Here is a 13,360-nt window from a genome sequence, read left to right as displayed (position 1 = left end):
ATACTTATAGTCTTATACTTTTTGATCACTTGGCTTTATTTAATTTGTTTTCTTACTGTTGTTCATTATAGAACCAGCCAAATTTGTGAAGAAGGTGAATGATTTAAGTGTAGAGAAAGGGAAAACTTTAATCTTGGAATGCACATACATAGGTACTCCACCGATTTCAGTGACATGGAAGAAAAACGGAGTGAAAATAATGCACTCTGAAAAGTGTAGCATCACCACTACAGACACATCTGCTATACTGGAAATCCCCAGCAGCAAACTAGAAGACCAGGGGCAATATTCTTGTCATATTGAAAATGATTCTGGGAAAGATTCTTGCCATGGTACAATCACAATACTAGGTGCGTCAAACCAGCATCACTTCAACAAGTCTTATTTGAACTACTAATGGTCATCATTCAATATATGTTTATGCTAATGCTGTGTCTTTGTCCTTCAGAACCACCTTACTTCATTACACCCTTGGAGCCAGTGCAGGTGACTGTGGGGGATTCTGCATCCTTACAGTGCCAGGTTGCTGGAACACCAGAAATGATTGTGTCATGGTACAAAGGCGATACAAAGCTGAGAGGAACTGCTACTGTGAAAATGCACTTTAGGAACCAAATTGCTACTCTGGTTTTCAGCCAGGTAGACAGTAGTGACAGTGGGGAGTACATCTGCAAAGTAGAAAACTCTGTTGGGGAGGCTTCTTCATCATCTTTGCTTACAGTTCAAGGTGAATATTTCCATTTTAAATATTGGGAAATGGCCTATTTTTCTTAAATATGCTTTTCTATTTAAAAAATCACTTGCCTCTTCTTCATAAAACACTTTACTGCTTCTTGATGTGTAAGGTACCCTGTGGCACTGCCTTCTACTAACAAAAGCCTACCAGTAAAGCTAATTGAAACACAGCACTTACTGACCACAGCTCTTCTGCAGCCTCTGCATCTTCCATCCTTATTCAGGATATTACTTTGATTGTTTCCGGTAGTAGCAGTCCTGAGGCTCATTGGGTCTAAGAGGAAAAAAAAAGAGACCTCTCTTCCTGCAACCGACAAAGGGCTCTTTACAACAAGTTCAAAATAAATGATATCACTGTACAATGCTTGTTCTCTTACAGAGCGTAAACTTCCTCCTTCTTTTACACGAAAATTAAGAGACGTTCATGAAACTGTTGGCTTACCAGTCGTGTTTGATTGTGGCATTGCTGGCTCAGAACCCATCGAAGTATCTTGGTTTAAAGACGGTGTGCGTGTAAAAGAGGACTACAATGTTCACGCGTCCTTTGTAGATAATGTAGCAACTCTCCAGATTTTGAAGACAGATAGGAGCCTTATTGGGCAATACACCTGCACAGCTGTCAATGCTATGGGGACTGCTTCTTCTAGTGGCAGGCTTGTCCTTACAGGTTGGTGGCCTGTGAAATATTTAATGGATATGTCTTAAAACTGTGTTTTTCTGTATATATGGATTTAACATTGTACAAAAGATCCTTATTTCACACAGTTTTAAAGAAAAATGAGATTTTTAAGTGATGGTTTTTTATTTCTTTCACTCTTCAGAAGGGAAGACTCCTCCATTCTTTGACATCCCACTTACACCTGTGGATGGTATTATTGGAGAAAGTGCTGATTTTGAGTGTCACGTGTCTGGAACACAGCCTATTAGAGTCACTTGGGCAAAAGATAACCAAGAAATTAGAACAGGAAAGAACTATCAGATCAGTTATGTAGACAACACAGCTCATTTGACCATCTTGAGAGTTGACAGGGGAGATTCTGGAACATATACATGCTATGCTAGCAATGAAGTTGGAAAGGACTCTTGCACAGCTCAACTGGCTGTTAAAGGTACTGAAGAGCTAATACATTGTGTTTACATTTTTCTTCCTTCAGTTATAAAGGAAGTTGGACTTATTACTGCAAGATAACTTTGAGAAAACTTTTGAGATGTAGCCCAAGTGTACCTATGTGGAGATACCTATGAATGTTTTAAGAGGATTAGGAAGGGTCTCGAACAGCAATGGAAGGAGAAATAAAGCATTTTCTTTGGTCTGCTTTCTCAATAGGCTCTGGCCTATTTCTTCCTTAAGAACTTGACAAAACTCTTGGGGTTACTTAAATGGTGTATGACTTAAATCAATGTCAGAGAAATTTTCTTTCCAACAGTAAAATATAGTGAACAGTGACTGTAAGAGCAAGACTCCTGCTGTTTATCTTAGCATAATCTCACTTAAAAATATATCCAGTTTAAATGAGAATAAATATCAATGCCCCAATGTTCAAATTTTTCTTGATGCATTGTCTTTAGGATTTTTCATCTCAAGATAGATTCATGGAATTTATGTTCTTTTTTTACAGAACGAAAAACTCCTCCTACTTTTACTAAGAAACTGTCTGAAGCAGTAGAAGAAACAGAAGGGAATGAACTTAAACTTGAGGGTCGTGTTTCTGGCTCTCAGCCTTTGACTGTTGCTTGGTATAAAAACAATCAGGAAGTCCATTCAAGTGCTCACTGTGAAATATCTTTCAAAAACAATACCTTGCTTTTGCATATAAAGACCGTAGAGCAATCAGATGCTGGTTTATATACCTGTAAAGTGTCCAATGAAGCAGGAAGTGTGTTGAGTACATCTTCTGTTGTTATCAGAGGTTGGTTGAAGTCTTGTTTTTCTTTGCTTCCTGCTTTTCTTTGTTTTATTTAGCTGCAAGTATATCACTTCTGTCCTATGAGCTGGTTTTACTTACCTTAACAGCAGTGATTTGTCCAGAGATGGACATAAACCACAATGTCAAGAAATAATTATATTTTTTGTGAAAATTTTTTTCAAGGAGAAACTTCTTTTTCACTATTTTCTATGACTGATTTAAATTGAAAATTTAAATCTTTGTGAAACTTCTGTTGATTTTTTAACCATTCTCTTTCAATGAAGTAGCAGAGTGTGCAAAGAAATCTAAGCTTAGGCAGTGTTGACACTGCATTGGGTAGCATAACAGTTCATCATAATAGTCTTGCAGGAAATTGCTGGTTAATTTCTTTAAATATTTTTATATAGTTTTGCAACCTAATGGTGCTTTAGTTCTCATACTATTTTTTGCTTGTAAAGGTTCTTTCTGAGGGGATAAATATATTTATATAGGAAATACGCTGTTATAATCTCTTGGTATTTATTTCATTTTATAACATTATGATTGACTTCTGTTTATCATCCTCTATTCCTTGCCATTGCTTCCTTAGGAATCATGTGTATCTCTTTATCTTATATTCTTGATCATACTTTCCTATTTACTCAAGCATTTTGATATTCCAGAACCTAAAAAGCCTCCAGTGTTTGACCAGCCTCTTCAGCCAGCAGCAGCAGAGGAAGGTGATACCATACAGCTTAGCTGTCATGTTCAGGGATCGCAGCCAATCCGGATCCAGTGGCTGAAGGCAGGAAGAGAAATAAGAGCTTCAGACAGATGCAACTTCAGCTTTGCTAATGGAGTAGCTGTTCTAGAACTTGCTGCAGTTACCAAATCAGATTCAGGAGAATATGTATGCAAAGCTTCAAATGCAGCTGGCACTGATACTTGCAAATCTAAAGTGACAGTCAAAGGTACAGTAACATGAAGAATATAAGGCATATGATGAAAATGTCAACCAAAACTCCATCCCACTTTTTTTTTCCTGTGGAACATAAAAGCTCATAATCTAGTAACAAATATTTACTTCTAGGTTTTTGTAAAATCATAGAATCTGGTAAAACAGTATTAAACCACGACTTATATATCAATAGTGCCATAAATGCTGAAATATCAGTGTCAAATAAATAGTACATTCCTACCAAAGAGATTAAGAATCTGTTTTCTAAATCTAAACACCAAATCTAAGAAAAATGCAAGCTAAAAGGTTGAAATTACCTGGACATGCATGTTTTATGGAAAACATGTGAAAAGTGGTGTTTATTGAATGAAAATACAGAAGGAATTTGAACATGTGGCCTTAGAGGCTAATTGTTTTAAGACTATTTCAGCTCTAAGACATTTTGACCTTCTGGTGGAAAGTAAATAGTGTCTAAACGAGTCCTTCTGTGTAGTTCTTGCTTTACCATTGCATAAAGGACGCAAGAGCCCAGCAATATGCACAAATAGTCCTTTTCACAGCATGGTTAGACATTAGCCTAAGGACTAAGTCAAAGCAAGTGAATTTAACAGACCATTGATAAAAAACTGCAAGAAACTCTTAGGGCATAATATCCAGAAACAGACTGAAAAGAGAAAACCTCACCAAAAACCTTATCCATTTTAGAAAATGAGGTTTTTTCTTTGCATATCTATCTATGGAATTGCATCCATGGGGACTATAAATGGCCTGACTGAAGTAAATGAACACAGCAGGGGCCACTGTAGACAGTTTCACCTGGAAAGTAAACTGCAAGTTGGTTAAAATAATATTATTTTGCATTTTTACCTCTTGCACAGTATTTTGTTCCATCTCAGGAATTAATTTATTTTGTAGAATTCCTTAAAAAGCATCCTCACCTATGAACATAAACTATTACACGAAGCCATCTGTTATAACTCTCTGACTCTATTTTTTTAGAAAAACCGGCAGCTGCTCCAGCAGCTAAGAAAGCAGAAGTGGAAGGCAAACTTTATTTTGTGTCAGAGCCTCAGAGTATCAAAGTCATGGAAAGTAAGAACTCTTTTCAAAATAATACAATGTCTTCTATTTGCCTACACCTTTTGTTTGAGGTGATGTCCCTCTGTCATAAACAACTGGAAAGACTTAGCTTCCTCATTTGCATCTTTCTGCAGAGACCGTTGCAACATTTATTGCAAAAGTTGGAGGAGACCCGATTCCAAATGTTAAGTGGATGAAGGGAAAATGGAGGCAACTCAACCAGGGAGGCCGCATTATAATCCAGCAGAGAGGAGATGAAGCTAAACTAGAAATAAAGGACACAATAAAAACTGATTCTGGCATGTACAAATGTGTAGCTTTTAACCAGCATGGTGAAATTGAGAGGAGTGTAAACCTGCAAGTTGAAGAAAGAAAGAAAGAAGAAGTTGTTGAAGGGGATCTCAGGGCAAAACTAAAAAGGTATATTGAAAGTTTTTATGGATTAATTTGCTATCAACACAGAAGACACTTTTTTATTATACATCTCAAAACAAGATATAATTTTGAAATATTTGTTAAATAGGAATAACTGTACTAAAAATAAAAGCACTTGACTAGATTAAGCTAAAGGATTCTACTGCACAGGACAGCTCTGAGGTGATTCAACATTTCATTAAACAGCTTTCTGGGAATTAAATGCTCCATAGTTAACTTCTGTTATTGATTTGAATAGCACTCCAACAAAAAGAAAGGAAGAGGAAGAGCAACCTATCGATATCTTGGAACTTCTCAAAAATGTAGATCCCAAAGAATATGAGAAATATGCTCGCATGTATGGGATTACAGATTTCCGTGGCCTCCTGCAAGCCTTTGAGTTACTAAAGCAAACCCAAGCAGAAGAAAGCCATAGATTGGTAAGATACAGTGTGGCTGCAGCATTGGCTCTCTTAGGAGTAATGTTTCCCTTGAACAGATGTGGTGTTCCACACTCTGAAGCTCTGAAGTTATGATGTGTGCAGGAATTTCTGGTTCCTCTTTAGATTTTTGCTGGCAGTTCTCAATTTCTTGCATGCTCAAATCCAAGAATAAATGGGCCTTCTGACTAAGTTCTGTCTTCATAACTTGACTGCAATTGTTAGAATGGGAAGATACACTGGTTACAGTACAGTTACATAAAATTTGATGTAGGAATGAATTCTGTGTTGGATAGACATGACAGCTTGACATTTAGTATCCTTTAACCTTTGAGTATATTCTGCATTTTTATAGGAAATTGAGCTCACAGAGAAAGCTCAAAGGGAAGATCAGGAGTTTGATGAACTTGTAGCTTTTATTCAGCAACGACTCACACAAACAGAGGTAAAACATTTTTGGGCTGCTTTATGAAATATTCAACTCTATAACAGGGAACTTGAAATTAACTTCGACTAATATTTTCCAGCCTATTACTCTGATCAGAGACATTGAAAATCAGACGGTTTTAGCAGATGAGGATGCTATCTTTGAATGTGAGATTAAGATTAACTATCCAGAAATTAAACTGTCATGGTACAAGGGAACCCAGAAACTGGACTCCAATGACAAATATGAAATTAGAATTGAAGGCGATCGCCACATACTGAGAATTAGAAACTGCCAGCCTGAAGATCAAGGAAATTTCAGAATAGTGTGTGGACCACATATTGCCAGTGCCAAGCTAACTGTGATTGGTAAGTGCACTTCTGAAGTACATATCTGAGTTAGTTTACACATTGTTTATTCCACTCTCTGATCTCTGTTAAAATGTATGTTTTAACATGCTAATAGAACCTGCAGTTGAGCGGCACCTTCATGACACTACTTTCAAGGAAGGAAAAACATGCACGCTGACTTGTCAGTTCTCTATCCCAAATGCCAAGTCTCAGTGGTATAGAAATGGGAGACCCATTAAGATAGGAGGGAGATATTCAACACAAGTCTCTGACAAAGTGCACAAACTCATCATCAAGGATGTTAGAACTGAAGACGAGGGACAGTATACCTGCAAGCTTGACAGTCTAGAAACAACGGCAGATCTGGCCATTGAAGGTTTGTAAAGATACAGAATCTCTTTCTTACAATAGCTTCTGGACGTTTCATTAGCAGAACAAATGAAAATAAAAATAATTTCTGAAAGACAGAGTCCAAAACTTGGAAACAGACTAAATAAGAAATTTTACTGTCCTTTCTCTTTGAATAACATGTGACATACTTGTGTAACTTAGTATTCTAAACGAAACCATGATTGATAATGTCCCGTAGCCCACAAGCAATCTGAGTTGTACTAGCATCTATTTTCTTTGGTACTCTTATATTTTCCTTGGACTTTTTCTTAATTATTCTCTATCTTTAGTTTCCTTAATGGCTTCTCTTACAAAATGTATCGGCACATCAATCTTATAGTTGAACTCTTACATCTTCTAATCTTCATTCTTATGCATAAAACTTCACAGAACATGGAAACCCTTTTTCTTACTCTACTTTTTCAAGATCTATTGCTATTATCTGATTAAAATTTAGCTATTTTGATGACAACAATGCGAAGGATTCACATACAGTAAATGCCATGGTGGTGCATAAAAACTGATGTATTTTTTTCTTTCTAAAAACAGCGGAACCAATTCAGTTCACCAAGAGCATACAGAACATCGTTGTGAGTGAACACCAGTCTGCCACCTTCGAGTGTGAGGTGTCTTTTGATGATGCAGTTGTGACGTGGTATAAAGGCCCCACTGAACTGAGAGAGAGTCCCAAGTACAGCTTCAGAAGTGAAGGTCGCTGTCATTATATGACTATTCACAATGTCAACGCGGAAGATGAAGGTAAAAATGCATGAAACGTTTGTGCTGCTGCCATTTTTTATCTTTTGGGGTTTTTTGTCTGGTTTTAAATGGTAAAAGCATATAAATATGAACATTCTTGTCTGCTGCAGGTGTGTATTCTGTAATTGCTCGTCTTGAACCAAGAGGAGAAGCAAGAAGCACTGCAGAGCTCTATCTCGTAACCAAAGGTTAGCAAATTTTCTAAACAAATTTGTGATCATAACCATGTGCAAATTTGTTTGTTTGAAATATGATTCTGGAAAAATCAGTAGTCCTAAAAGAAATCTAATATTCCTTTGCAGAAATAAAACTGGAGTTGAAGCCACCAGGTAAAGTCCTCAAGCAAGACTGGCACAAGATCTTCTCTATACTGTGTCATAAAATTAAAGCATTGCTTTTCTCTTTTATTATTTTCAAATCTATTTTTCCTGGTTAGAGTAAGTATAACCTACATCCTGAAAAAGTATTCCTCATCCACAGACATGTGAAGCTATTATTGTCATAAGTTGTCACAATGAATACTGAGATAAATCCATTATCAGTGACATTAATAGGGACCCTATTTTGTAAATTATAGAATGCCCCATTCTCTAAAATACACAAGTTTAATTTTGTTTGAATTGCTAAGGGATAAAACAATGGAAATGTACCAATTAATAGGTAGGTTCTTTTCTGTACAACTGAAAAAAATAACCAAGGAGGCAAAGTGAGTAAAAAATCACCTCTTTATGATAGTGAGTGATAGATGTAGTGATCCTCTTTTTCGATTATTCTAAAGATCCTACTCCAAATGTTGCAAGAGTTATTTGGAAATAAGACATAACATTGTATGGGCTGGCTGAACTGAAAGTTTAAAACAATCAGTTATCTATTGGTTGGCTAGCTTATACTTGGTGAGCAAGCTACAAAGCTTTTATGTTACAAAAAGAAAGATTAAAGCACCATCAACTACTATTCTTGAGAGGAGCACATTGAATCTTTTTATTGGTACTATTTATTAAGCCAATTAAACATTTTGATTTTCTAGATGTTCCTGATGCCAAGGTTGCAGTTCCACCTCAAAAACCAGCTGAAGGTAGGGTAACAAACCATGCTTGTTCTATATCTGCACTGAACCAGAAGGCCACTGGGAACCTCAGAGAAAAATCTTAGCTAAGTTATAAGATCTAGTAAATTGTCCCTGTGAGCAAGACTTGACTTGGATAAGCTTCTTTGCTGTGTGGAAGGTGAAAACTCTACACAGGTAGTGATAGGAGTTAATTTAAATCTCTTAAAAAAAGAGTCCTTTCCATCATGCTTTCTTATCAGTCTGTTGTTCATTTGATCTTCCTTTTATCTCCACCTTCCTCTCTGATAATTTTTTTTAAATTTTCAACTCTTCTTTTTGACACAAAAAATATCTTTTAAACAAGCTGTCTGAATTACTGCCTTTAAAAAATACTCTTTTAAAGCCATACATTGGATTTCATGTTTATGGCAAATGGTCTCTCCCCAGGCTCTGGTTTTGGACTACTGACTAGAAACAGTATTTATACTTCTTTTACACCCAGTAGCTTACTATAATCATCAGCAGCTTAAACTTCTTGTGTTTATTTCTAGGATAATTTGGTTAATGCTTGCAGTGGCATCAGGAAGGGAAAGATTTGCTATTTAGATCAATTACCATCAGCAAAGACAGGAGAGTGATGGCAGCAATGAAAATAAGGCTAAGGACATTCAGGGTTCAGTGAGTCTAAAAGTAGACTGGGGGTTCCCACTCAAATTATATTTATTCAGCTACTGCAGACTCTCAGAATAAGCACCATGTTTGCTTTTATTCTGCAGCTGCAATAAAATCTTATAATTTATTTTCCCAAACCAGGATTTTTCTTCATTTATAAGAAAATACCAAACTTAAATTTTATTCTAAATATTTCATTTTTCCTACAAGCTGCCCCTATTCCCATTCTTCTGCCTCTTGTTCCACCTCCAGAGGAGAAAAAGCCAGGTAAAAGTTCTTACAGTATTTGAATACTATGTTCATGTTTCATTATGACAGTTGGTTTCTGGATTTTTGTTTATTTGGCTTTTTAGGGGTTCTTGAGTTTTTTAATTTAAATTTTTAAATATATTCTTTTTAAGCAGAGAAAAAGGTTCCATTAAAGAAAGTACCCCAAAAGGTGGTTAAAAAAGCCCCTGAAGAAGTCCCACCACCTAAAGGTAACTTTTTTCCTTTGTTTGAAAACTTTTTTTAAAAGAGTAAAATTACCTTGTGGAAACAAGGTGTTTAGTTTTGAAATAACTTGAATCAATCACAATTTTTATGATTTCTGGCTTTATGTTAAAAACACACGTTTATAATATAAGCTGATTGTGACTGCTTAGAAAAATAGTCCCTTCTTTAAACCATCTGTGAGGTGAAATAATTTCACTAAATATGAACATCTAGTATGCCTTGAAAATTCCAAACTATGAGATGATTAATCGATTTATTTATTTTAAGTTCCTGAGGTGGTACCAGAGAAGCCCAAAGAGGTCAAAATAACATCCATGGCAAGGAGAGAAGAAATACATGAAGAAAAGAAAATACATGAAATGCCCAAAGAAATTTATGAAGAGTGGGAAGAAGATTATGGTGAAGACCATGACTATTATGTCAAGGAAGAGGGCTATGATGAAGGGGAAGAGGAATGGGAAGAAGCTTATGAGAAAAGAGAAGTGACTTATGAAGAAAAAAGAATAATTCATGAGGAAGGTATTTGAATTATTATGTCATTTTATTTCTTCTCATATTTATTATTAAGGTCCCAACATTTTGAAGTAGGCAACTTTTTTTTGTTGTTGTTGTGAAAATACCTGGAACCATAATATACTGACAAATTTTAAGTGACACTTGATGATAACACAAGATATCACAAGGTATGGATGCAGATAGGAATGGATACACTAGAAATTCATTGCCAATGAACTTTGCATGTCTTTAAAACCTAATATGAGTTAGTAGTTAGTAGTAAGGATATGTGTCATTTTTAGATTTTGGATATACCTTCTATCATTTTCATATGCTCTAGATAAATTTGATTTCCTTAAATGTTTCACACATTTACTGATTGAAGTTAATGGTCATATTTTGCAGTTTCTCACATGCTTTAACTGTCTTGGGGATTAGTAACATATATGCCTTTAGGAACCAAATTTGGCTCAGATGAGAAAACATGAAACGTGGAAATAAGCAAAACATTTACTTCAACAATTGCATCTCCAAAACTCCCTGTGTGTTTTTAAAATCCATAAAATTGTAATGGCATAACTAATACCTTTCTGTCTACAGAGCCTTTAGACACCATATTTTTTATCATTAAGTGATGTTATTTTTTTTAAGTGGCTGAAGTTCCTAAGAAACCTCTGCCTGAGCGAAAACCACCAGCCATTATAGCTGAAAAGAAGGAAAAGAAGGAAGTAACTGTTCAAAAAGGTATGACTTTCCCACAAAACAAACAGGAACGTGCAGATTAAGATCTCTCATGCGTCCCCTTCAATGCTGAATGATGCTGGTTATTCACATTTCCTTGGAAAGAAGAAAATTCTCATTGTATTGGACAGTGAGATGAGCAAGGGTCATGGCAACCCTTTCTCTTCTCCCACCTCATATTTCTGAGCTCTGTTCTCAAAGGTGGTTGAATCAAAACAAGAATTGATGCTAAAATCAAACTGAGCTTAGTTATCCTTCCTTCTCCCTGCATATTAGCATGGGTTTAACTTTTAAGAAATTAAATGCTGCCCTTCTGGGAAGAGTTTTCCACTTAGATCACTGCATATCTCTCAGGGCAGGGTGGGCCACATTGCCACCACCGTTCACCACCAGTAAACAATGCACTGAACAGAGCACAGGATGCACAAGGTTTGTAACATCCTAAAGAAAAAAATGGCTAGTTCTATTTGGTTTGTATACAGAAAATAATTTGCAAGATTACTTAAACAATAAATCTATCTGAATTATTTCCAGTTGTCAAGAAACCTGTTGATGAAAAAGTGGAGGTAACCACTCAGAGGGTTGCAGAAGTCAAAAAGGCTGAGGGTAAATACTGTTCAGTTATCTTAATGTCATCTTTCCATGAAAGTTGTGGCTTCTGTTACTTAGCTGATCTGCTAATGCTTATATCAGATCTGCTGATCTGCGTACGCTTTGTCTTTACTTAACATGGTCTGATCAATTTTTCAGTCTTTGAAACATCTAACAAAAGCTTCTGCTGAATTCTTTAAAAAGAAGATTCAAAGCTTTTTAGGGGAAAATACTAAATCCAAATATTAACTACCAATGCTTTAAGAAAGGAAGTGTATATAAAATTTCCCTGGGTGAAATACTATGCTTCACTCTAAGCTGAAGATGTGAAATTCCCATCCATTTTGACCCATCTACCAAGATACCTTGGTTAATTCTTTGGTTATAAAATAAAGATGCACCTTTATTCTCTTAGTAGCTACTTCCTTTTGTGTAGCATTTCCCATTCTGCAGCAGGATTCTGTCAGCTGAAGTTCAGTAAGTATCAGGAAATGACCTGTGTTCTAAATGCCCTGAGTGCCTTTAGAACGTAGTAATAAAAAGAAACAAACACATTCCTTATGTTGCTTTGTGTGATTCCAAGAAGCCTGACTTAGCTGCTGAGTTAGATTGTTTATCTTGTTTGCTGTGTTTTCAACATCATTTATAGATAGCTGTAGACTTATTTTGATCTCTTTGCTAAATGACTGAGTAACAAAATTATAATGCCAACAGTTACCAAGAAAGTTCTGCCACCAAAACCTACACCAATGGTCGTTGAGGAAAAAGTTATGAAAAAAGAAGGTACAGATCAGCATCTTTGAATTGCAGTTTACACTTTTTTTCAGCACCCAGTGTGTTTCTGTGCTTCTTTGGAATATGTGGGCCTGTGTGTTTGTATCTGGATCCATAGTAGTAGTTACGCTGTGATTGCTCTCAGTGTTTCATTAGTATGTGTACCATGCTTTTGTTTTTTATAAAGTCTGTTTTTAACATATTTATGGATAGCCTTTTGGTTCTTGTTTAAAAAGTCTACAGTCACATTGCAGTGTGACTTAGCTTTTTCTTCATCTATTCTGCTTGCTGGCCTATCCTTACATAATAAGTATAATTGTGTCCCCATGCCCAAAAATGTCTTTGAAGAACCACCTTTATAATTCTTCTGATGTACTATTTCCAAAAGCCTGTGCATGCATTTTGTTTCAAATATTTGGGTTAAAGGTGTCTGTGTCTTTAGTCTTCAGTCTTTAACAAGTACTAAATATTATACTTGTGTTCTTGTTGTGTGTTCAGTATTTTAGAATATGAATACTGACTGTCTAAATATGTCTAAGACTTTAATGTGCAATACAGATAAAGATTTGATAAAAACTCACATGCTGACTACCACTAATGTGGATCTAGAATATTAAATACTAAAACAAAATCCTATCTTTAAAGTACCAACAGTAGAAACATGGACTGTTTCAGAAGAAAAGATGTCAGTTTCTGTCCACAGAGAAGAAGAGTATTCATATGTTACAGGTATGTACAAAACCAAAATTCTGTGTAGCCAAATCAAAACAATCTATCAATCCTACTATACTTTCTTTTGATCTATTTTTATATATGGCAAATTACATATTTAGACATATTGTTCATTTGTCTTTCAGAATGGCTTGCTTTTTTTGTCCATTGTGTTATGTAGCTATAGTTTTATTTAGCTTGATAGATGGAAATATTTCAACTATATTATCTTAATATTGTTTAAATACTTTTCTTTGAAGAGCCAACAGAGCATGAGAAAACAGTTGAAGAAAGATTCTTTGAAGCTGTTTACCCACTTGAAGGTAGTTTGAATAAGTATGGGAGTCTAATAAGTGTTTGTTTGCTTGTTTGTTTTAATTTGAGTCAAAATTCA

The 13,360-nt window shown here is 35.6% G+C and overlaps 1 protein-coding gene across 32 annotated transcripts in view; it reads left to right on the top strand.

The window, feature by feature from the left end:
• TTN (titin) overlaps positions 1 to 13,360 on the top strand; it is a 239,931-nt gene that overhangs the window by 79,647 nt on the left and 146,924 nt on the right. For 29 of the 32 annotated variants that reach the window (XM_088058544.1, XM_088058541.1, XM_088058539.1 and 26 more), the window contains 24 exons: positions 72 to 350; positions 449 to 727; positions 1,115 to 1,402; positions 1,557 to 1,844; positions 2,355 to 2,645; positions 3,305 to 3,592; positions 4,579 to 4,671; positions 4,794 to 5,079; positions 5,333 to 5,513; positions 5,869 to 5,958; positions 6,041 to 6,308; positions 6,406 to 6,666; positions 7,230 to 7,439; positions 7,550 to 7,627; positions 7,742 to 7,768; positions 8,467 to 8,514; positions 9,370 to 9,426; positions 9,561 to 9,638; positions 9,922 to 10,173; positions 10,801 to 10,893; positions 11,425 to 11,496; positions 12,196 to 12,264; positions 12,901 to 12,984; positions 13,227 to 13,289. In XM_088058544.1, coding sequence (XP_087914670.1) covers positions 72 to 350; positions 449 to 727; positions 1,115 to 1,402; positions 1,557 to 1,844; positions 2,355 to 2,645; positions 3,305 to 3,592; positions 4,579 to 4,671; positions 4,794 to 5,079; positions 5,333 to 5,513; positions 5,869 to 5,958; positions 6,041 to 6,308; positions 6,406 to 6,666; positions 7,230 to 7,439; positions 7,550 to 7,627; positions 7,742 to 7,768; positions 8,467 to 8,514; positions 9,370 to 9,426; positions 9,561 to 9,638; positions 9,922 to 10,173; positions 10,801 to 10,893; positions 11,425 to 11,496; positions 12,196 to 12,264; positions 12,901 to 12,984; positions 13,227 to 13,289 — 4,023 coding nt within the window. The remainder of the gene's footprint in view (positions 1 to 71; positions 351 to 448; positions 728 to 1,114; positions 1,403 to 1,556; positions 1,845 to 2,354; positions 2,646 to 3,304; positions 3,593 to 4,578; positions 4,672 to 4,793; positions 5,080 to 5,332; positions 5,514 to 5,868; positions 5,959 to 6,040; positions 6,309 to 6,405; positions 6,667 to 7,229; positions 7,440 to 7,549; positions 7,628 to 7,741; positions 7,769 to 8,466; positions 8,515 to 9,369; positions 9,427 to 9,560; positions 9,639 to 9,921; positions 10,174 to 10,800; positions 10,894 to 11,424; positions 11,497 to 12,195; positions 12,265 to 12,900; positions 12,985 to 13,226; positions 13,290 to 13,360) is intronic. The other 3 variants (XM_088058530.1, XM_088058533.1, XM_088058538.1) reach the window with 3 other exon arrangements.

This window comes from Pseudopodoces humilis, chromosome 8, assembly GCF_049639895.1.
Source record: "Pseudopodoces humilis isolate 2021_Gansu_Grassland_sample_001 chromosome 8, ASM4963989v1, whole genome shotgun sequence".
Taxonomy (NCBI): Eukaryota; Metazoa; Chordata; class Aves; order Passeriformes; family Paridae; genus Pseudopodoces; species Pseudopodoces humilis.
This window is presented reverse-complemented; position numbering and strand designations above follow the sequence as displayed.